Below are 23,010 nucleotides of genomic sequence, written 5' to 3'. Positions count from 1 at the left end.
TCACTTTCCACTGCCAAGGATTACATTGGGAGGGCTGGAGTGAGAGAGGGAGAGGAAAGGAGAGCGAAGGGGGTTAAAGGAAGTGGGAGCCAGGAGGAGGAGTTATCTACAAACACCAAAGAATCATGGGTAGGAGGGCGGGGGCAGAGGTGGCGGAGGATAAACTGAAGTTGACGGGGGTTAAAGCTTCATCTGAGTTTGCGAGAATGGGGGACAACAGAGTGTATGCTGTTGAAGATGGGGTGATTCGCTGCTCTCCCCCGGGCCGAGGCCTGTGGAATGTCAGAGGCAGCCAGAACAGCTCAGCCGGTGCCAAAGCCTCCACTCTGCCCTCTTATCAAACTGAGGAAACCAGATCCCCGGAGTAGCTGCCCTCAATAGCTTTACAGTGTAGCCTGAGACCACTCTGGCCCACAGAGCAGAGACATATTAGGAGGATCATTTTACATGTAAACTGGTAGCGCATGACGGGGCAGTTTTAGTCTTGTCTTTGCTCACTGGAAAGCCCTTCAGACGGACACAAAAACCGCAGCAGCAAAGCTTGTTGTAGCTCTGTCATAACACAAGTGTTTTTAATGAGTAGAAAGGCGGAGTCAGCCCTCCTAAAAACAGCAAGTATATGTTGAGGTAATAATTTCCTCGACACCGTATGGGACAGCTGAGTTCACCGAGTACATGTAGGGGAGAAAAGGAGTTGTAGGTGGCCACCTAGTGGATGAAGCGCTAGTGGTTTCCGACTGTGCTTTGCATATGCCTTCTGGTTGGAGGCCCAAAGAGAACTGATCGGCTTACCTCCGGAAAATAGAAGGATGTTGTAGAGACACAAAGTTTTTCTTCTGGTTTCTGTCCCTTTACTCAGCATTAAGGCATCTCAGATATATCTTACTAAGTCCTGACCCTAATGTTATTGTGTGCGTGCGGGTCAAGACTGAATCTTTATGTAAACCTGCTGATGTTGTTTTGAGACTAATTTCCTTTTCATGTTTCTCCTCCACAGTCCTGGTTCCTCTGACAAGGCCTCTCTGAATCAACAGCTAAAATTGTGTCATGAAAATTGGAAATTTGAAAAACAAATACATCACTGCTGATCAAGAACAGACTGCTGACACTGAAAAGGTCTTTCTCTCTCGCCAACACTATTCAAAGTACTACTACAGAACCCCGAAAAGCCCAACGCTGCCCCAATCCAACACAATTTGGACAGGAACCGTCGTCCCCCTTTATCCAGGAGGCTTCGATGAGATTGAGTGGACAGACTCAGAATGCGAGGAAGAGGAGGATGAGGAACTGTCTCACACACACCATGAAATGTCTGAAAGAAAATGCAATATGGTAACCTGACAAATGACCAATCATACATTTTTGTTTCTTTTTCTTATGTTTTTTTCATTTTGTTGTCTCCACAATGAAACTCCATGCATTGGCTGGGAGATCCAAAAAGAACAAGTAGTGGTAAATGATGAAGTCAGATGGGAAGAAAGTTAAAAAGATTTCCAACCAAATTGCACGCCTCCATATCCATGTGTCTCTCCACCTGCCTCTCCCCGAGGCCCATGGTCCCACCCGACTCACACCCCTCCCCACCTCACCCAGAGCTCAGTGCTACTCGGGGTCCAGACCGAGATCACAGCCCCGTGCCCGTGTGGTCGCCACACTCTGCCGCTTCATTCGCTCAGCCCTGAGCCTCTTTCATTTCTGATTGGCCAATCATGGTGACACCATCCTATGGTGTGACATATATGCACTAAGTGGCTGGTCTTTGTTTACCTGTCAAAGTAACAGGGCGTCCTGCTGCGGGAGAAGTGATAGCCATGAGGCGAGTGCGAGCGAGTGAACACACGACAGACAGTCATAACACTAACTCTACATGTGCTCTTTCGTCCCCCTCACCTATGCACTATTAATTTTTGATAAGGGATGAACAGTATTGCACATCGATGGTCAGATGAGCGATTAGAGAGGTGAATGGAGGCTGGCGGCCACCACAGGAATGTGGCTGTGCTGACATTTAGGTCTCGGCCCTGAAACAGCAGCACGCACAAACATGCATACACACACACGCGCTTGCATACAATACACACACAGACCATCCTCTCGAGAATAGTCTGTAACACAACCACTCACAATATCATCTTGTTATTATGCATAGACATGGAAGTTAATTTACAGGAATGCACATGCAGCAGTAACTTCATATTATTAGCTTTCACTTTGTTTGTAGGTGTGTTTTGTTTTTTCTGCCGGATTTGGTTTTGGTTTTGTCTCACTTGGGTTGTTTTAACCTTCTCTTGCATGTCATAGCCTTTTTCTTTAGTTTGCAGTAAAACACGCTTGAATTTCAGCTTAACAGATTTTCAACAAAACAGTTTTCAGCAGTTTCTCAAATCTCTCATGTATGGACAGCACGATAGCAACAGCTCATCACATGCATCCCTTGCATTGCTTCGCCCTGTAGCCCCTAGTCCCGTCACAGGAAAACCCAGAGGAAAACACACACACACACACACAGACGCGCGCACGCACCCACATGATGATGTACACTAACACCACCGACAACCCGACATAAACTAATAAAGGGAAGCCTTTATATTTGGTTCTCCAAACTGCCTTTGTTAATGGTTTTTCATTCACTTAAGATTTGTATTTTTAATTTGAGATATTTTTTCTATGTAAATGTTCACATTGAAATTGCCATTGGTATTATTTTCACCATGACACAATCCAACAAAAGCCGACCTCACAAAATAACTGGACTGCCTAGCTGTTGGTTCTGTTTTGCAGGGATGGTAAACAGGGCTGAGACCCCGCGCTCAGCCTCTTTAGTAACATTAGCTCTATGTACTAAAACCATATATCAAGACTATAACATTATATGAAAGTGCCTCTGTATTCCCTTCATGCAATTAGTAATAAACTTGACTTCAGGTTCTCTTCCCACATATAAGCTAAAGCTACGGGGAATGGTAGCGTTGGTGCATGTGGAAACCATTGGCCTAGGACAGATCTTTATAGAGGACTGCAAACCTTTTTTTTTTTGTAAAGACAGAGAGAGATCTTATACATATATATTTATGATATATGCTCCTTTTAACTTTTACTACATGAGCTTGTTGGCAGTCTAGTTATTTTCTGAACTTTCACCCCCCCACACACAACCCGTTTCAGTAACATCACCCTACTGTTACCCGTACGATTCAAACGTCACACGCCACCGCCATCTGCAGCGCAGCATTATAATACCTAGATGAACATGTCAAAAATCGACAGTAGGTTTGAAGAAAAAAAAAAAGTGTTTGTTTTTTGATGGAAAGTATTATTATTGAAACATATGTGTCGATTGAGCCACGTGCAATGCATTGGGTAGATCATTGTGTTTGTCTGTTAGAGATTTTTAAGAAAGCTAAGAGAAAAGAGAAAAAAAAATGTATTTGTTTCAAGTCCGTAAGCTCCGGGACTCTAAACTAGAGGGCCATGAAAATCCTAGTCTTTGTATGTTGGGGGTATTTGTTTTTATTTCCTTTTGTCTCTTTTTTTAAAAAATGTTTTATGTGTAATCATTTGTTTATAAAAATGTGGGAGGGCTGAAGGAAAAAAAAACTACATAACTTCAGGAAAAAAATTCTCTATCATGAAATGAAAACTGGTGCTTTAACACTATAAAGTACATTCAGAATTATTATAAATGAATGGTAATGAACAAAAATAACAGACCATTTTGGAAACAGCATTATTCCTCTCTCTATTTGTATTCTTCTATTTGTATTGAGTGGGGGGAGAGGTTCCTGTTCCTTAAGGTTGTGACACAAAAGGCATTTTGGTTCAACCTTTAGAGAAAATAAAAACCTATACTGTCAAGCCCTAGGAACTCTTCAAAAAAACACGTACCAATGCACTGCCTGAAACTCACCAGCAAAAACAAAACAAACCCCTAGTTGAATTCTTTCTTTTTTTTTAATCACACAAGCTCCTCCCGGTGCTGTGGGAGATGCTTCATCCCCAGAAATCTTTTTATTCCCATGATCATCTTAATACGTTCCTAGAGCTGGATAGAGCTCAGATAGAGCTCAGCAAGTTGTGGTGAGACACCTGAGTGGAAGTGAAAAGAGTTATAAGACCTTCTGTCTCCTGTACACAAAACAGAAACACTAGACAATTGGCACACAAAAAAAGTAGTTTGAAATCAGGCAAAAGAAAAATGAGGTCTGAATCCTTTATGAAACAGACAGCAAGGTGAGCCTCTCCCCTGTTCCACCCCCTCCTCTGTAAATTACTCTTATAGTGCTCGTGCTGTAGTGTATAGTTTCCCAGCAGTTAAAGGTTGTCCCTTAAAAGTGCCTTTTGTTCACAGACTCCATTTTGTAATCCAGATCGCCCCTTTTTTTTCTTTCTTTTTTTCTTTTTAAATGGCTCGAGGTAGCAGGATGCCCCTGAGTGCTGCGAGGAGGGAAAAGGTCGTTACCCATTCAGCGCTCAGGGGCAACTTTTTTCCTCCGGCTGGAAATGAATCCCCTCCATTGTACCTCCCCTATATCCCCTCTTCCTTTTCAAAAGCCTACATATATATACATATATATATACACATATATATATATATATTTATATATATGTGTGTGTGTGTGTGTTTATATATGTAGTACAAAAGGAAACTGGTGTGAATTAGTTCTTTACTTTTTATTGATAAATGATGAAAAAAAATTTGAAAAGGCAAAAAAACTTGTTCTCGTTCAGCTCCTGCTTTTTTCCTCCCCTCTGTCTCCACTGTCTGTTTTCTCTTAGACACTGGAGTAGTCTGTAACTATGTGTCCGTCTCTCTCTCTCTCTCTCTCTCTCTCTCTCTCTCTCTCTCTCTCTCTCTCTCTCTCTCTCTCTCTCTCTCTCTCTCTCTCTCTCTCTCTCTCTCTCTCTCTCTCTCTCCTGCCCTCTCTGCTGTCAAGAGGGCGAAAAAAAATATTGCCGAAAAAACTTTTGTCTGAGCAGAATGCAGTTAGCTCACATGTTATTCTTGTCTGTATGCTTCACATTGTATTACCATACCCATCTTCTTCAGCTTCTCCATTCAACAGCTAATGTAAGTGAACAAATTATGCTGACGGGCTTTTGGGGGTGTCTTTAGGTGGGTTAGGAAGGGATGACGGGTTGGGATTGAAGAGGTTTACAGAGAAGACGAATGGGGTCAAGAGGGCTGGATGGACTGCTTTGGGATGTTGGAAAAGGGCTGCTTGGACTAGGATAAGAGTTTGCTCTTTTGTTTTAGATATTTATTTTTGACTTTGTTTTATTCCCCCCATTTTGTTTCTTTTTAATTTGGATTTCTTTTAATATTTGCTATCAGGGTATGCTGTCGTTTAGGCCCTCTTAGAGGACGCCTTGGACTGTAAATGAAAGCTACAAGCACCTTATAACCGGACTTGTCCTGCATGAGGCTGAAAGAGGGGGCGTTGCATTTCCAGGACTTATCCCACATCCATTCAAACCGATCATTTGAAGTGAATAACTATCGTTCACGTCGGGATTCACAAAGTGAAACTCGCAGCAGTATTAGCCATTTACAACACACCAACCAGATAGCTAAAAAGCCAGCATGAACCCAATCTCTCAGTCCCTCCATTTTTCTCCTCTGACCACCTCATGCTGGACTGCTCCGTGTCTTTGTTCTGTTGTTTATTTTGTTCTTTATCTTCTTCAGCGCGTATGGTTATCGGTATAATAGGCAGCACCTTAGGCCCCCTGACTCCCAGCACCTCTACGCCTCTGTCTTCGCCCTCAGTGCAGCACCACTTCTTTGTGAGAACACCCCCAGAGCTCTAGGTGAAATGCATGTGTTAATTACAGTTTCTTTTCCATAAGAAGAAAAACACAGTTTGAGAAGAGCAGCACCTGATTGAATAAAAAGGATGTTCTTGACTGTACCCGCTTGCCGTGACATTTCTTTCTTTCGATAGACTGATCCCTACATTTGAATAGAAAAAAATCAGCTCTGGAGCTGCAAGACGTACTGCAATAACAATGGGTATAGCACAAAAATAGGACTATCATGCTGACAAAGATCAGCGTGTTAGCATAATGATTAGCATTTAACTCTGCTCCAAGCATGGCTGTAGACTCTTTGTTTAAGGGACATTGAAGAATGACCACCACAGTATTTTTAAGTTTCCTTGAAGCAGTTGAAATTGTGAATCTTCTACAACAGGTTTGGATTTAATTCATGTTTTATTTTAAAGGAGGCAAAAACAAATCTGATCAAAATGTGCAATTAGAAAACACGAAATGAGATTAAATTAAATCCTGAGCAATATGATTGTCAATCACCTTCAGTTCGCTACTCTAAACTCAGAGTATACAGAGAAAAACGATACAGGGTGAATAATACCTCCAATGACAAAACACCTTTTTGTGGAATATGTGGTAGTTTCCCTTTAAGGAATAGTAGTGACAACTTATATATATATACATTCAGATTACTGTTACTCTCGGTCCATATATTTTATAATTTTGGTGTTATTTACAATCTGCTTCTTTTAGATGTCACTAAAAATGTCCATCTTCAAGCTTTCATCTCAAAGGCACTATAAAGTATACGGTGGGGATTTGTATGAATAAAGCAAAGCTCTAAATGATCTGCTCTGCTGCAGGTAATGAGATTGAAGTTGACTGAAGGCTGAAATAACATGTTCAAACATCTTTGGCCTGGACATAAAGCAACGTGCCTTCTCAATTATACCACGTTATGGTGTTTCAGGTGGAGCTCAGAGCAGCATTTTCAAGTAAATACACAGCTTTGATATTTCATAACTAAAGTGCTTCAGGCCAATCGGCCTTCTCCAGCCAGGTCCATGTGAGTGGATTGTTCATCTTGCTGCTCTGTGACCTTGAGACACAAATAAAACAAAACAGTTATTTCTCGTGTTTTATGTGACAGGGAAAGACAAAAAAGAAAGAACATCTACTGAAATATGATCTACCTGTGGGTCGTGACACGCCTGTGGTGCAGGGTCAGTTTCCTGCACCGGAGGGCATATCTCTTCACTGTCAGAGTGATTGTCTTCTTGTCCATCTTGCTCTTGGAATATCGGTGGAGCTTCTTCACCCTAGCCATGGAGGGGTTTCACAATCAGATCTTTTGAGGGTCTCACAACAACGTTAACTACAGATGGTGAAGAAGACACATACCTGAGCATCAGGTAGCGCCCCCGCTGTCGGATTTGTCTCCTGGATGGGAGGGTGAATGTTATAAGGCATTGCAGCGTCCTGAGGTTTCAGGTGGGTTTTGGGAGCCCAGCTTCCTGGCTGAGGCGGTGGCAGAGGCGGTGGTGGCAGAAGAGCTGTGTCCTAAATGTATGAAGAGTGACATCAGAGAAAGACCCACCTTTTATCCAAACTAGACTCCACTCCACTACCCTCTGTCTGACAGCGACTTTTCTGACTGGTTTTTCTGTAAATATGAAAAAAGGTTGAGGGGTTTGTTTTTCTATAGAAATTGAGCAATCCAGGTCCTGAAGATATCTCTCCATTAACTCTGTCTCTCCGCAAGTGTACACTTCAATGAGTGATGAGAACTAGGATGCCACACATTAACTGCAAAGCTTTGCTGTTTTCACATGTAAATAAATAGTAGGAATTATTAATTCATTAATGAATGATTCAATTGAAATTAAAGGAGTTGAGTATTCTCCACCACAATTACAGACTGTACTCAGAATAATAATGTATGGAGATACAAATGCAAATTGAATGTGAGTGAATATTTACAGAATGAGTCCAGTTTGATTTCGGGGAATAAGGAGTGGCTGCACTCTGGGAATTTTAGATCCATGACCACACACACACTTGTATTTCTACATGTTTCACCCTCATCTCTGACTGCGAGATACTTGTCAGTTGTTGCCCTTCTCAATTTAAAATCAAATCAAATTCAATCTTATTTGTACAGCGCCAAATAATAACAATACATTTCATTTCACAGCATACATTACCACTCAAGGCACGATATATATATATATATATATAGTCAAAGCATCATATTTGGGTGAATGTAAAAAAAAACGTGAATCTGAAATAGCACGTCAGGTACCAGTCTCACATGTTTAGGATGTGAAAAGTGTGTTGCTATGACGACTGCAGAAATCAGCGAGCGAACTATCCCGAGTGTGACGCTGAAGTCGCTCCACAAGGGACTAATTCTGTATTAGAATAATTCTAACGATTCGTTATTGTGAGACTCGCGTCACCTCTTCCTCTCACCATGTCTGAAGCCACTTCAGGTCCTCAATCGAACCATCGAACCGCAGCTGGAGCGCGACGCGACCGTATACTTCGGTGGGAAGCGGAAATGCACCGCAGTCGATCACAGTCACAACACATGCAACGTTCCGGAGCACGTCCACTCAAGTACTCTGTCAGCCCATCATTAAAATAAATACCGAGATACACAGACATAAAACTAAATTAATGAAATAACAATGTACTAAATAAATAATAAACTAAATGTCATATCTTGTCTTTGATACTGCTATTATTGAGAAACGAGTTTCACGTCAGTTGGAAGATCAAACCGAGCCCACCATCAGGAAGTTCTGATTTTGGATTTCAAAATTAGAGCTCTCAGAAAGGTCAGAAAAGAACTACCCTCTCTCTAAATTCAGATTAGAATTAAAAAAAGGAACCTGCTGTTTTTCCACAGACCAGTTTCACTTCAGATTGACTGAAGTAGCTCAGATTAGATAACACATAACAGATTAGATGGCCTGTCAACAGCCTTTAAAAGACTTCTTTACAAAATGAACCACCAATTGACTTCCATTACACAATGTACGACTACGAGTACATATGTATAGGCACTTTTTATCTCTAAAAGAGAGAGAGATAGAGAGAGGTGTGTCCTGTACACAAATTCGTAAGAGGAATTGTTTGGTTTTCCAAATATTGACGTTATGCCGATAGAATTTGCAAGGTATATAAGCATGATAATAATGTGTATGACTAGTTTATGTCCTTTCCAGATGACACTAAAGATATTAATAACAATTGTCTGTGGAATAATTGTTTCAACACAGTCTCCGCTTTTATTTTGAATGACTGAGAATATACGAGCTACCTGATGACGACACTTCCGGTGTTTACTTTGGTCTTTATTTTGTTTTTTGTAAACAGACGAACCGACACACTCGACCCACCTCATTACCGCGGCTCACCTTGTTGGCATCGGCCCCTTCACCGGCCACCGCACGGCCCGACATCTGGTGAATGAGCGAGGCGACGTCGCCTCCGCTGTCCACTCTCCGTCCCGCTCCTCGCGGAATGACAACAAGCGTCGAGCTAACAGCTAGCTGAGCTAACGAGGCGCGTGCAGACGGTCAGCTGGCTGTAGTCGACACTTCATCCGTGTCTGTCAGCCTTTCGTTTCATGCTGCTCTCGGTTCAATGGGGAACTGTCTGTTTTCCCAAGGCGCGGATGACCTGTCGCTGCTGAACGAGTCGGAGGGGGGCAGCCTGCCCGGAGAGCCTCCGCCGCCCTACCAGGTGAGCAGCCCGGGGCTCGGGTCCACTACACTCCGGGGATCAGTGTCTGTACTTAAACGGACGTGTTGAGAAAGAGTGTGCCGGTAGAAGCGTTGTCACACCGCTGCACACATCTGTTATAAAGGGCTGCAACTAACGATTATTGTCACTATCGATTCATCTGACGATTATTTTCCCGATTAATCGATTAGTTGTTGTTTTTTGTCATAAAATGATGAAAAATGTCGATCGTGTTTCCCAAAAACCCCGAGATGATATTTAGTTTCGTCCTAACACCAAATACATTGAGTTTACTGTTATTACAACACAGACAGCAGGTAAGCTTTATTTTGAAATATGATATGATAACCAATATCCCAGATGATGCCAAGACTAACAACATAGTGTGTGTGTCGTCATCACTACACATTAGCTGGCTTTCATCCCCCTGCTACCTGGAGCACGGCGACATGGTGGGGTTCAGTTCGTCGCTTAAAACTTAACAAACTGACACCAGTTTGACAAATATCAATATTTACGTGTCGGCCGCAGAGATGTAGCATCTGTCCGCCTCCAGTGCAGAAGGAACACGGGCATGAAGCGTTGTGCACAGGTTTTAGGGGCGATCAAGTAAACAGAGGTTGATTTAAAAAAACAGTCCCATAAATAGTGTTTATTTGTCAATTCATCCAAAGTGCAGTAAACAAGGCAGAAAACGAAGTTCTATACAGTTTGTGCTCAACCTTTTGCCTTTTCAACAGCACCCCAGATCAGCATTACTTGCTATAGGGTCACAGTTGTCTTTCGTCTGTCCCTGTGTCTTTTGTCTCGTCGTGTGATGACTCCTTGTTCTTCTGTATATGTAAAACCCCCCTTCGACAAGGACTCTCATCATCATACATGATGCGAGTTTCCCTCTGTTCTTTCATTCCCAGGAACAACCCGTGTACCATCCCACCCCGGGTCAGAGTCGCCTGGCCAGCCAGCTGACCGAGGAGGAGCAGGTCCGCATCGCCCAGCGCATCGGCCTCATCCACCACCTGCCCAGAGGAGTCTTCGACTTCGGCTCCGACCCTACTGACAAGAAAGTGAAAGAGTGAGTCTCAAATATGCAAAACTCATTTCTCTTTATTTGATGGAAAATCTATAGCAGCAGGTTAAATTTCTAAATAAAGCCTTAAATTAAACCTATAGCGTTTTGGATTGATCATTCCTGCAGTTACTATAAGCACATCGAACAAAGACTGGTGTGTTATCCAAATGTAAATGAAGCACAGTTGTACACTTTAACCAATGGAAGCCGGGGCTGACTGCCATCATTATTGGTCTTAATCTAGCTTAATGTAGTGAGATTATAAAACTGCAATTTAAATACAGCAAAAAGTAAATTACTTACAAATATCTATCTTATCATATATTCATGGCTCTATGGTCAGAAGGTGATCAAGTTATAGAGTGAATAACCTGCTTACTTACTTCGGTCAACACCATAGTTCATTATACAACACAAATGTTTACAGCAGGCATCGATGCATTGCCCTGACTCAACATGGGGCTTAATGAAATCGATATCAGGTGCCTTAATAGTACATTGGAAACATTCAACGTGAGGTAAAAGAATGGTATATTCTTTGTTTCTTTAAAATAAAGAGAAATGCTATCTGGATAATTTATTATCAATAATAAATTACACAAATGTAGTTATACTTGGTTGAAATGAGCATTTAGATCTATGAGGATATGTTCAATTTTCAACAGTGCTTGCTGGACTGTATTCTGTTGGAAAATCTGTAAAAGTGATTAACCTGACCTAATTTTACAGGCAAGTTTTTTTTCCCTGAACGTGAATAAGAAAGATTAAGAGCTTCTCTCTCCCCCAGGTGTGTGATCTGCATGATGGACTTTGAGTATGCCGCTCCCATCCGGTTCTTGCCCTGCCTTCACATCTACCACGTGGACTGCATTGACCCCTGGCTGATGCGCTCCTTCACCTGCCCCTCCTGCATGGAGCCGGTAGACGCAGCCCTGCTGTCCTCTTATGAAACCAACTGAGCAGCCACCAGGTGGCCGCTCCTGCCTAAAAGTAACTGCACCTTTTTGTTAGCGAAAACTGTCCTAGCTGTTCAGACAGGTAGCCGGGGTGATGTGGCATTATGCAGATGTTTGGAGTGTGTTTTCGGACGCGAGCAGATGTCGAAAAACTGCAAACTACATTTCTTAGGTCTGACTCTTTGCCTTTAAAAGTAGGCCAGTGTGCCAAATCAAGCCAGATATGAAGAATATGGAAAGCTGCACAAGTAGCAAAATATTACTGCACTGTAATATCTGACGGTGTGTTTTAATTTGTGATTTTTATATGGTAATTGAATGCACGTCACCGATGTCATTTAATTCCCCTTTCAAGACATAATGTGCAATATTTTATGTCAAAGGAGAAAATGCAGGAGATAAGTCTTGATCAGCTGGATAGCGTTAACTGTCTGGATCACTAATGAAAACATGAAGGGTCGTTTTAGAAATGAACCCGTGGCCTTGAATGTCTCAAAAAAGGCTTCTGAGATAAAAACACAGGGAAAAAAGTGAAGAGGTATCCCACTCATTCAGGAGCATGTCAAAGATTTCAGAGAACAGTTCTGTTTTGTTTGACTCTGCTTTGTTGTCTGTACTCAAGCTTTCTTTTGATGCTGCTTTTATAAATGTGAATCCGTTTGTTTTGGTTTTATTTAGTTTTTTTGCCTTTTCACAATGGATCCTGTCCTTTGCTTTGCCCTTTGTGTGTTTGTGTCCTTTTCATAGTTTTACTGTCAGTGACATTTACAAAGACTAGATATGCTGTGCAGTCCCTCTCAAAGCACACTGGGATACCCCTCATCTGGCACACTGTAGCATAGATACTGTAGGTGTGTGCGTGTGTGTGTGTGTGTTGAGGGGATGTGAGTAGAGACTGGTGGCATGTTTGAGGTAGCATTGTCAATTGACCCTGTCTGTTTTGAACCCTGTTGTGGTAACTTCTTTTTCTAGTTTGAAGCTGTTGGATTTTATTTTGTATCGATGGCCTTCTTACAGCAAGTGATGCATTTCCAGAGCTCCTGGTTCTGGTCAAAAAACATCTTTTTTAATCTTTTGGTATGAGAAGTGTACTCTCTGATACCAACTGCATAATGTTTAGCACAAACAAGTCAAATGGTAAGAGAGAAGCTGCAGCAGTAGATAGGAATGTATCCTGAATGTAAAGCTAAATTAATTCAGCTTTTTAAAGTTTTGTACAGTGCAAGTGAGGATAAGAGGATATTTGTGATTTACTCAGGCTGCTGTGCCTTTAAGGTTGAGGTCAGTCAATTCCAGTGAAGTACAATCATTTCTCACACGACGTGTGGTTTGTTGTTGTCCACGGTTGCGAGACAGATACCAGCACTGATTTGTGTCACTGTCAAACAGGCCTATGAAGAAGCCAGATGTTTTCTCTGGCTGCTAACAACCAATTTGTGATTTAACATGTCGTGTGTGTGTGCCACCAGTAAACAGGTTTGAGAAAAACCATGAAAACCTGATAAAAGTGGGATACCAAACTTTACACAAGTACAATGTTCTATTTCTTAAATATTTAATAAAGCCGAAGAGGTCACTGCGGAGCATGCTTTCTCCTTATTTTGACACAACATAATCACACGTGGAATACTGTTAAGTGAGTCCAGTTACAAAATGTGTTCAATTACAGGCCTGAAATTTACCAATCCTATTTGTGCCAACATGCTGTACAGGTATGGTAGGAAAGGGACAGAAACTATTTTATTGTATTTGAGTCTTTTCTAATACTGACATGTATTCTCCAAGTTACACATATCACATGTATTTAAAGTCGTTGTTTTTTTTTGTCCATTGACAGAACGTAAATCTTTGTTGGATTTGATAATCAACTGTGACATTTATGGAGGCAAACAAATTATTGATAGAGTAATTAAGAAATTGATAAGAAATTGATCAATAATGAAAATAATCATTAGCACAATTTAATAAGGTGCCAGTTGGATGAAAAGCCAACAAAACTAACTGGTTGTACTTGAGGATTCACCAACAATTGCGTTCATTAATCTTGGGAACCGTGACATTTTTATGACCAAGTCCCAGATGAGCTGCAGGCACATGATCAGAGGCCAAAATATGAGTGAAAATGCCAGCAGGACTGTGAACATCAGCATTATCTTACAACCCATTATTTAAAAAACAAATGTATGCATGAACAGTGCCAACCTATGCACAGACAAAAACTTCACAAATATGAAGGAGACTGTTTTCTTTTCTTAAGTATTTTCTTAAAAAACACATTTACAGCATTATAATCGTAAATATTTCATATGTTCTTGCGTGGGTCATTGGTTTGAAAAGCCAATGCACATAATGTGGTCCTCTTTTTAAATTCTAAAAAATATTGCACAGTATTTTGTTATTTATAGAAAGTTTAAATCTTATTTACAGAATTCAAAGTATTACAGTAAAAAAAAAAGTGGAGATCTTAAAATCTACAGTGCATGTTGTTGTATACAGTCTCTAAAAAGCGTAGACTCCCATACTGACAGCAGTTACAGCCACAAAGAATCCCAGGACCAGCCTCAGCAGAGGGAACGTGTTGGTAATGGTTCCAGGGACCTGGAGCGTCTTTACTGGTTTAGAGAGTGTTGAATCATTCTGCAGCTTCAGCATCGTCTGTAAATCATCAAAGACCTGTGAAACAAAAGCAAGAACGTCAATCAGCCGCTGGTCAATACATAAACGGTTGTGAGTGGTTAGGGGGAAACTGCCCTCAAAGTGACACTTCTGGTTTCAGTTTTTTCACTGCTCCTCACCTGAATGTTGAACTCAAAGGCTCTGACGGCCTCCTCCAGCACGCCGTTCCTCTCCTCCTCCGTCAGCTCCACGCTGTTCATTCGGCTGCGGTAGAGCTGCTTGAACAGGTTGGGGCTGGAGACTCCGGGGAAGGCAAAGAACGACAGACCCTCGTTGCCCTTAAGCCCCATGGACTTCTGGGCGATTCGACCCAGGACCTGCCCTCCGGACAGGTCACCGAGGTACCGGGTGTAAGCGTGAGCAACTAGAAATGCAGGGTTTTCTTGACCAATCTGAAAAATATATATATATATATATATATTATGTCATAATCAAACAACAGACAAACAGAGACATGTTGGGTTTTTTTAAAGCACAAACCTGTCGAAGTCTGTGACAGTATCTTTTAGTGGCTGCAGGCACGACGATCTTGTCCCTCCAGTCTTGGCCGTAGAAATATTCCAGGTCTTTCTCAATGGACTCCAGCCTGGCCAGCTCAGTGGGGAAGTAAATGGGTGCGACACCGGCGTGGTTGGAGTTCTTGTCCAGCTCTTCCTCCAAGGCCTGGTAGATTGCATACAGCGAACACAGGAGGAGCTGAAAAGGAGAAGGAGGAGAGTTGGTGTCAGACCAAATGTCATCGGAATCCCAGTGTCCACTAGACTATAATAAGTAAAATGTTTGAGCAGCATGTACTGTATGTTACCTTATATTGTGCAAGGCTGACTTGACCTCTCTGGAAGCTCAGCATCAGTTCTGTGTTTTCTGCCCTGACGTGACTCTCCCTGGTCACCTTTTTTATTTGTTCCGACAAATCCCTGCAGGGGGAAATGAATCATAATGAAAAACGGAAAGCTCAAATATTGATTAATTAAAAAAGAAGACGGGTACTTTCTGACGACAGTAATGATTAACTATGGTTACTATGGTTTTGCACAACTGAGAGAAAACGGATAAGGGTAAGAGAGGTACAAAAGAAATACACATATAGGACAAATTCAGGCTAGTACAGATATAGTATATGAATATATTGTATACTGCTCCTACAGATGTTTATCTATAATGTAGGTCAATGTACAGCTGATAATCCTGTGCAAACAGAAACACAAAATGCACATAGTGTACTAGAGACCTACTTTCCATGTTGCACCATAGTTGTATGATAAATAAATTATAATTAAAGACCGTTATCTCTGTGATGTATAAAACTAAATCCAGTTGGAACACTAGAACCATGTCACAGATAGATATTATCCTCTGGTGATGTGAGATACAATAGGTAACAGCTGCTTATTCCTACCTGTCTGTCATCTGTTCTGCTGCCGTCTGAGTCTTCATCTCTGTCTCCATTGTGGCCCTGAAGAAATTAAAACATCAGAAAATAAGTTTTCATAGAACAAAACTCATCTTCAAGCATGCTCGTTGACACTGTGCAGTGATTCAAGAGGCATAAAATACCAATATGAGGTTATAAAGTCAAAACAAAAGAGCAGTGTTTGTGTTTTACTCACCAGTTAGTCTGACGTCCTTTAGGTTTGGTAGTTTGGTCTGTTTCCCACAGAGATTCACAGATCTGGATGTCTGGTACAGTTTGTGCCGTGTGAGTACAGTCCAGTCCTGTCCCTCTTTTATACAGCCCTCCTCTGTCTCCTCCCTCCAGCAGCTGAATGAAAACAGGAACACGGTGACACTTAGTCTCAGCTAAACATGATCAGGCAACTTCAGCAAAAACAGTAGGAGGGAAAGAGTTTAACACGATGCAGCAACTCTGAGGTGGAAAAGTGGCTGAGGGGTGGGACTACAGGGCTTAGCATGAGTAAGGAAGTTTTAGAAGTGGAGGAGGGAGCGAGGGCTAAACATGACAGTGCAGCTTTGGAATTCCAAAGTTGAACCCGGGAGGAGAGAGGAGGCGCCAACACTAAACATGACTGTGAGTTTCTGACGCTGGAGAGGGAGGGAGTGTTGAAACAGTGACTAAGAGGAAGACAATCACATGATTGCTTTGGGGCCGTACAACAGCAGTTTTTCAGTTCATAAGAAACTAGTTCATGCACAGTACTAGATTACTGATAACGCTTCCGGTGTACACAGGGAAAGAGAAGGTTCCAGTTGAACAGGAGGCAATAATGAGAAAGATGTGTGCAGGTTTAGTGTGGGAAGTGCAAAGTTACCCAAAAATCACATTCTCCTTTCCAATAAGTTTGCCCATACTTGTTTTCGTTATCAGGAGCTGAAACATGGCTTAAATTACTCTGTTACTGATTCAAGTCAATGAAATCTTTAAAAAGAACACAAAAAGCTTGTTTAAAAAAAAAAGAAGCAATATGCATATGAAGCATCATAAAGTTTGTCATCCTGTAAAATACATTTTGAAATAAAGGATCAACCTCAATTCTGCAAAAACACAGAAGTATGGGCTGAAGACACTTTGGTCACAGATTTTAAATGTTACCATTAAGTAAAGGCCTTCATTAAAAAAAAAAACACATTTCAAAACAGGATACATTTGATTTCATTGGTTTAGTTTTCAAATCCACACATCTACACATCTGATCAGTGATCTATATTGTGATAGATAAATTGATGCAGTTGAATCAAAAAGATGGAAACAGTAGATGTCTTGAGCAGAAGTATTTATTACAAGGTGCTCATGTTTGAGGAGATTCCTGGTCCTTACACAGATCAACAAGTAGTGGTGCATGGGGTGCCAAAAACCTCTCTGAATGATGTTGTCATTAAACAAACAGAACGGCTCCATTGTATCTCCTCTGTTAAAAGATGTCCATCAACTATAATCTAAGACTACGACGTCCAGAGACGGCCTTCAGGCTAACCATCAACTGTCCCGTCCAGCCAAAGATAAGATGAACTTGCACATGAGCACCAAACAAAGGAGAAGAGAGAATTTATCCGCGACATATTAAATCAGTTAACTTCTCCCTAATGGTGATTACCCAAAAATAATCGCAAGTTGTTTTTTTTTCAAACCTTCAATTATGATTTGACTGTTGAGAATGTCTAGACCTGAACCTTTGCACCATTATCTCACCTCATCTATTTGCACCATATGTTACACCAATGTTGCATTATAGGCTCGGTCTTCTAGATCAATCATGATATCAATATAGTCAAGTTAATTCAGTATAGGTACCAAGCACCATACCAGCTGTTTCAAAACATTAGACTGAAGATAAGTAGCTCAGTTTATGCTCATAATCGGCCCAATCTTCATAAAGTATTTATCTGTAGCTATTTGCAGTTCTGCAGTGACTGATCTTTAGATTTTAAATTGTGATCGTTCTTGATAAGTCCAAGATCTACTACTTTTGAACCGTAGAAATCGTCATTGCCGTCTAATGAGAGTCGCGACAACTCCGTTCACTCCAGTGGACCTTTTTTTCACGCAGCCTCTCAATAGTTCCCGGAAGTGAGCAGCAGCGCATTAGAGTAGCAGCAGAATGGATCAATGTGTTGCACTTATGAAGGGTAAAGCGTTTAAATAATCAGATTGTATATTATCAGCAAATCTGAATTTAAAGCATTTTAGTGGATTGTGATTTATGATTATTTATTATTTATTTATGATTTAAAAACACGTATTGACTAACTACATAGAGTAGCTACGCAGGCATTTCTTTCTACTATATTGTAAATCGATACATTTTTGACTACTAATTACCAAAAAATCGCAGTTCTGTCGATCTGAATAATGGATTCGAATTGCGCGAGCTTCCGGGAACTATCCTTTTCTTTTCTTTTTTCTTTTTTACTTCCGGGGAACTATCTGAAGTCTACATTTTGGACTTCCGTTGTGGCGACTCTGGACATTTTTTTAATATCGCGAATCTACGCCACGTTCACAGACCAATAGAATGATTGCCTACTAAATGGCTGCGCTGATTGGTCAAATGATCACACGTCACTCCATCGGGTCTCTCTCGTGGCTTTAATGAAAAGACAACCGGCAGCATGGCGGAAAGCGGAAGGCGGAAGTGGAGTTGATGCCGATGCAGAAAGCGTCGCTCCACCGCAATTGTGGTCGCTTATGCAAAGTCATATGTTTCTTGACAGAGGTTGCTCGGCAACGGCTCCGGAGGTGACGCTCTTTTATCAGGAAGCAGCCGAAGCGACGTGTTTCACTCAGGTCGGTACGACACCTGCTGCTCACCTGCTGCTCACCTGTCTCTCCACAGGTCCGGAGACACAACCCGCTTTTATCGACTGACGCTCGAGAGCAGTTCATGAAGTCAGATGAAATCCACAAACGGATGGAAATGTGTGACTCAGGCGGCCACAGTCGAACTAAGTGAGGACACGGCGGCGTTCTAAGCTCAACAATGTGGAAAGTGCAATAGTATCTTTAATGTGATGTTGTTGAAACGGTACAGTCCGCAGGCTGCTTCAAGTCTGCACATTCTCTACACAATAATATGCTACTACTGCTTTTGCACTACATCATATCTCAGCATTAGTGCAGATAATATAATTTCATAATCACATCATATCATACTGTCGTTCTGCTACTTATGACATCACTCACTTTGAGATGGTGTTGCACTATTCTATTGGATGGAGCACACTGTTGGGTGTACTGCCACTCCTGTAACTTGCTGTGTTTTGCTGTGAAATTGTTTTATATACTTCTATTTAATTGTATATTATTTTCATATATGTATATTTTATTCTATTCTTATTTTAACTGTACTCATTTTGTCTTAATACCTGTACAACCAACTGTCTAAAAACAAGATATTTGAATTTACACACTTATGAAACAGAAAAGCATAAAACCTTTACATTTGAGAAAGGAAGCTTGAACTAACAAGTACATGTCAGTCAAGTGTTGAGTGGATCCTCAGAAAAGTCAGTTCACTTATAAACTGTATGGTTCCTTCTTTTCAACTGCACGTTACTCCCTGCTGTCTGACTCAATGCCTGTCATTGCTGGATGTATACAGCAGACGAATGGTGAAGCAGGCCTGGTGAGTGGACGAAGCTAAGAAGAGTGAAGAAAAGAAAATGTCTTACTAACACAACTTTTTTGATGGATGTGGTGGAAGCAGAGCCAGATGTGGAGGCACACGGCACCAAGAGGCCTCACAAGGTGAATTCATCACCTTGTGAGGCCTCATCAGGTGTGATGAGGGCGGAGAAAAGTTCCGAGCCTTGTGATGCGTCAGCACCATAAAACACTGCAGACATCACTACAGACATGTCAACTCTGATCTGGGCTACATTATGGCTGCAGGTTTATGGCTTTATGCACATAATAATTGTGCAGTTTGGAACACGTTGTTCCATCTCTGCTCTACAACAGTGTGACTGATTCCTGAGGACTAGTTATGAATGTGTAGGGTTATGCTCTCCTCCTGTGTTACATATTAAATGTATTTTAAAAGAATATTAACATTACTCTCTCATTGTTGATTTATGCAAGTATTGGTACTGTAAGTTTTAATTTATGATGATGGGTTATTTCTCCAACCTTTTCAGGAACCAAAAGGCTTCGTCAGCGAGATGACACAACAGTCTGGTAAGAAGTGAAGGTGTTTGGATAAAGGTGTGTGTTGTTATGTAGAGATTTTATGTTAAGTATAATCCTGTGACTGCAACGTCAAAGGCCACAGAAAGGGAACATTTTATTATGAATGTAAAAAATGGGTAATGTATAATTAGATCAGAGTACAGATATGAATACTGGCGTATTGCAGACGATATCTTCTATCACAATGTAGGTAAATGTGAGTCATCTATAAATAAAATAACTAGACTGTAATGATAGGTTTTGTCTTATCTTGTTAATTATACCTTTAAAAAAAGTGAAGAATTAATTGAGGACAAATTTCTGTTGCTCACAATATTCTCCTGAAGTGCAGGTTATTGTGGAACTGAACCTGAACTCTGTGGAGTGGACTTCCTGCCTGCCTATCCAGTCTGCGTGCGAGGAGGAGAAGAAGAGGTGAGATAACTTTGAGGCCAGACAAATGTAGGCTGGAAACTTGTTAAAACTTTACCCAAAATAGTTGATCAATTCCAAGCCTCAAGCTGATTAAACTCTTTGATTGCTCAGTATTGATATAAACTGCCAGTGATTTCACCCCATTCCTCCTGGCGTCAGGACAGGTATATTTACTCTCACAGGAAATCTACTTAACTTGTTGCCTTCATCTGACACAGCAAATGACAGTATTGATCAGGCTATTGTCCAAAAACCCTTGTGCAAATACACTTCAGATCATCATCCTCTTTCTACTTGTGTTTCTCTCAGGCGAATCCAAGCTCCGTGCTCGAGTACTCGTTCTATCTAGATGACCAGCACGGCACCGTCATGGGACCCGTCTCCCCTCCTGACACGACAATGATCCAGAGGCCTTGTCCCTTCATACCTCTCCCTAGTCCAGTGACAACCATTGCTACTGCAATCGACTTAAATCCAGCAGTCTCCAGCCCCATGACTGACTCCTGTAGTCCCATTTGTTCCATGTGCAATCCCACCGCTTCTGACCGGGACACTCTCAGATCCACATCCACGAGTCCTGGCTGCTCTGACAGGGATCCCGTCTGTGCTGCTGCTCACCTCCACCTCTTGGGGGAGTCCTTGTCCCTGATTGGACACCATCTTCAGCAAACAGATGTGAGTGAACACATTGAGTGCTGGTCTGTGTTGCTTTATACGATAAGGGGCTGCACCTTCATAATGGAAGAGCCGCACTGAATCATTCAAATCATGATGAATTCAGCTCACTGTACCAGGCATCGAGCACCATCACATCTAAATGAACACTAGACAGACCTGTGGAGTTCAAGGGACAGAAACACAGTATGTGTGAGATGGGGCTGAAACAATTTATGTTCTATATCTTGATGCAAGATTTTGAGATTTTTTAGAAAAATATGGCAGTTTTCATCGTAGAGCCAAAAGGTACCTGTTGTTTCAATGTTTGCACTTTAAATGGAAAAAAGTTAAAATTCAACTTGTTCCATTGCATGATCTTGTTTTCTTTTTCACCCACAACACTGCAAATTATGTACAGTACAAATAAATGTCACAGGATGTAATTAAATTACATAGTGAACAGTTTTTGAATATTTGTTTTGGGCTCAGGTAGTCAATGTTTCTCATTTGCTTATTTTTAAGCCTTTTTTTCCAGCATTTTAGATAATTTATTATGTATAGCCCAAAATATATATATATAGTTTTTTTAAATCAACGAAAGTGTTGAAGGTTTTTTTTTTAATGTATTTACGTTTACGGAGGAAAAACAGTGACACTACAGTTATATATGTTTGAAGAGTTTCAAAACAACAACACAAATTTGTAAAAAGGTATTTTTGGAAAAGTCATGGAAGGACATTTTGAGGGCTGTGAGAGATTATAATCCTTGGCTGGTTAGTTTGCTCTGGTGTTGATATGTTTTCTTCTTCATCTTCTGCCTCGTTGTGTGTCTCTGCAGAAAATGGTGTGCGTGTCCAGCAGCTTGTCTCTGCTCTTGGACTCTCTGCTGTGTGCCCTGGCTCCGATAACCTGCCTCACCGCACAGATACCGGAGCTCAGGAGCTGCACACAACACACGCTGGTGAGAGACACGGGCACACACACACACACTGCATATCATCCGCAAGTTCTACATATGCACAATTGACACGATTGTTCTGCCAGTGTTTTATGATTTAAGGAGGAAACACTTTCCCTCCTTTAAGGCCTCTACTCTGGAAAACATTGCCTATGTGATGCCTGGGCTGTGAGCAGTGATGAAGAACCCACAGGTCACACTTCGCATGTTTGGATATGTTGAAAGACACATAAGGAAAATAAGAATCAAATCTATTTTATTATAAAATAATATTTATTTTTACTTAACACTTTATTTTTATGTTAATCACAAGTTTACTTCAATGTATCAGTTTAATTTTTGGGGGGGAAATTAAAATATGTGTTTGAACACAAAATTTTGCAACTTTTCTTTATTTGAATAGTGACACAGACTTGTTGTGTCTGACAGTCATAGAGTGTATTTGAAGATGGATGGCTAGTCTCCGCTTCCTCCAACTGTAGCCAAAATATCCCGCACGCTGGCGCCGCCATCTTGCGCTGGTGATGTAATTCGGAGCCTAAAATGAAAGAAACCATCTTTGAATTCGTAGCCCATATCCCATCTACTAACATGGAGCAGGCTGTTTTTATGACCTAAACTTCAGCCGGCCACCAGGGGGTGGTCAAGATGTTTCAGCGTCACTTCCGGGAGCTGTTACCTCGTCCGTCTCCAGGGTTATTCACTGTGGAGATGCATCACAGAGATTTGGTGTTGGTGCTTCTCCGACAAACTCCCTGTTGAGTTTATACTAGAATATAATGTTGATACAAGTTTCTCTATCATTAGATATGATTCACAAAATTCTAAAGAAACACATTTTATAATGAGGTATAATTATCTCTAATTGCTAATGAACCAAACACCTGTGATTAAAGAATAAATATTCTGATAATCCTACAGTCTCCCTGAAGAATTGAAGCCAGAGGGCTTTATACACAATTTAGGATGAAACTGTAAAGATCAAGTTTGTGACTTTCGATCACACACTGACACACAACACGAGCAGAGGGAAGCTGGTTCTGTTTACACTGTAAACTTGTCACGTCTGTCTGGGACCCGCCCTCAGACCTGCTGAGAGGTGACGACTGCAGCA

General features: G+C 41.3%; 5 protein-coding genes across 27 annotated transcripts in view; 3 read left to right on the top strand and 2 right to left on the bottom strand.

Annotated features, from left to right (window-relative positions):
• Positions 1-5,909, top strand: part of LOC118312495 (nuclear factor 1 X-type) — a 107,861-nt gene extending 101,952 nt beyond the window's left edge. For all 14 annotated transcript variants that reach the window (XM_035637123.2, XM_035637125.2, XM_035637126.2 and 11 more), the window contains one exon: positions 998-5,909. In XM_035637123.2, the coding sequence (XP_035493016.1) occupies positions 998-1,012 (15 nt within the window). In that variant the 3' untranslated portion in view covers positions 1,013-5,909. The remainder of the gene's footprint in view (positions 1-997) is intronic.
• A 282-nt stretch (positions 5,910-6,191) lies between these two features.
• Positions 6,192-9,322, bottom strand: LOC118312500 (velvet complex subunit 2). Of its 2 annotated transcripts, none has more exons than XM_035637145.2 (4): positions 9,192-9,322; positions 7,171-7,329; positions 6,963-7,088; positions 6,192-6,868 (listed from the first exon to the last, which is right to left on the bottom strand). In XM_035637145.2, the coding sequence occupies exons 1-4, from the start codon at positions 9,234-9,236 to the stop codon at positions 6,803-6,805; spliced, it is 396 nt and encodes a 131-aa protein (XP_035493038.1). In that variant the 5' UTR covers positions 9,237-9,322; the 3' UTR covers positions 6,192-6,802. The 2 variants fall into 2 exon arrangements, with proteins under 2 accessions (XP_035493038.1, XP_035493039.1); XM_035637146.2 differs by lacking the exon at positions 9,192-9,322 and adding an exon at positions 8,242-8,574.
• A 62-nt stretch (positions 9,323-9,384) lies between these two features.
• rnf11a (ring finger protein 11a) lies at positions 9,385-13,123 on the top strand. The gene is made up of 3 exons (XM_035637144.2): positions 9,385-9,519; positions 10,434-10,594; positions 11,379-13,123. Exons 1-3 carry the CDS (start codon positions 9,421-9,423, stop codon positions 11,548-11,550), a joined length of 432 nt encoding a protein of 143 aa, XP_035493037.1. The 5' UTR covers positions 9,385-9,420; the 3' UTR covers positions 11,551-13,123.
• LOC118312496 (heme oxygenase) lies at positions 13,089-15,993 on the bottom strand. The gene is made up of 6 exons (XM_035637134.2): positions 15,834-15,993; positions 15,623-15,679; positions 15,029-15,140; positions 14,704-14,919; positions 14,343-14,615; positions 13,089-14,220 (listed from the first exon to the last, which is right to left on the bottom strand). Exons 2-6 carry the CDS (start codon positions 15,670-15,672, stop codon positions 14,047-14,049), a joined length of 825 nt encoding a protein of 274 aa, XP_035493027.2. The 5' UTR covers positions 15,673-15,679; positions 15,834-15,993; the 3' UTR covers positions 13,089-14,046.
• Positions 15,994-18,121: 2,128 nt separating this feature from the next.
• Positions 18,122-22,288, top strand: LOC118312497 (HMG box-containing protein 4). 9 transcript variants are annotated; one of them, XM_035637142.2, is made up of 8 exons: positions 18,130-18,418; positions 18,516-18,628; positions 19,281-19,304; positions 19,816-19,855; positions 20,199-20,281; positions 20,591-20,956; positions 21,777-21,899; positions 22,024-22,288. In XM_035637142.2, the coding sequence occupies exons 4-8, from the start codon at positions 19,840-19,842 to the stop codon at positions 22,066-22,068; spliced, it is 633 nt and encodes a 210-aa protein (XP_035493035.1). In that variant the 5' UTR covers positions 18,130-18,418; positions 18,516-18,628; positions 19,281-19,304; positions 19,816-19,839; the 3' UTR covers positions 22,069-22,288. The 9 variants fall into 9 exon arrangements, with proteins under 9 accessions (XP_035493032.1, XP_035493029.1, XP_035493028.1 ...); XM_035637139.2 differs by lacking the exon at positions 19,281-19,304 and having other exon boundaries at positions 18,122-18,418; positions 20,194-20,281; XM_035637136.2 differs by lacking the exon at positions 18,516-18,628 and having other exon boundaries at positions 18,123-18,466; positions 19,284-19,304.
• The last annotated feature ends 722 nt before the right edge of the window (positions 22,289-23,010 follow it).

This window comes from Scophthalmus maximus, chromosome 8, assembly GCF_022379125.1.
Source record: "Scophthalmus maximus strain ysfricsl-2021 chromosome 8, ASM2237912v1, whole genome shotgun sequence".
Lineage (NCBI taxonomy): Eukaryota > Metazoa > Chordata > Actinopteri > Pleuronectiformes > Scophthalmidae > Scophthalmus > Scophthalmus maximus.
The sequence above is the reverse complement of the archived record's forward strand: the minus strand, read 5'-3'. Positions and strand labels throughout refer to the sequence as shown.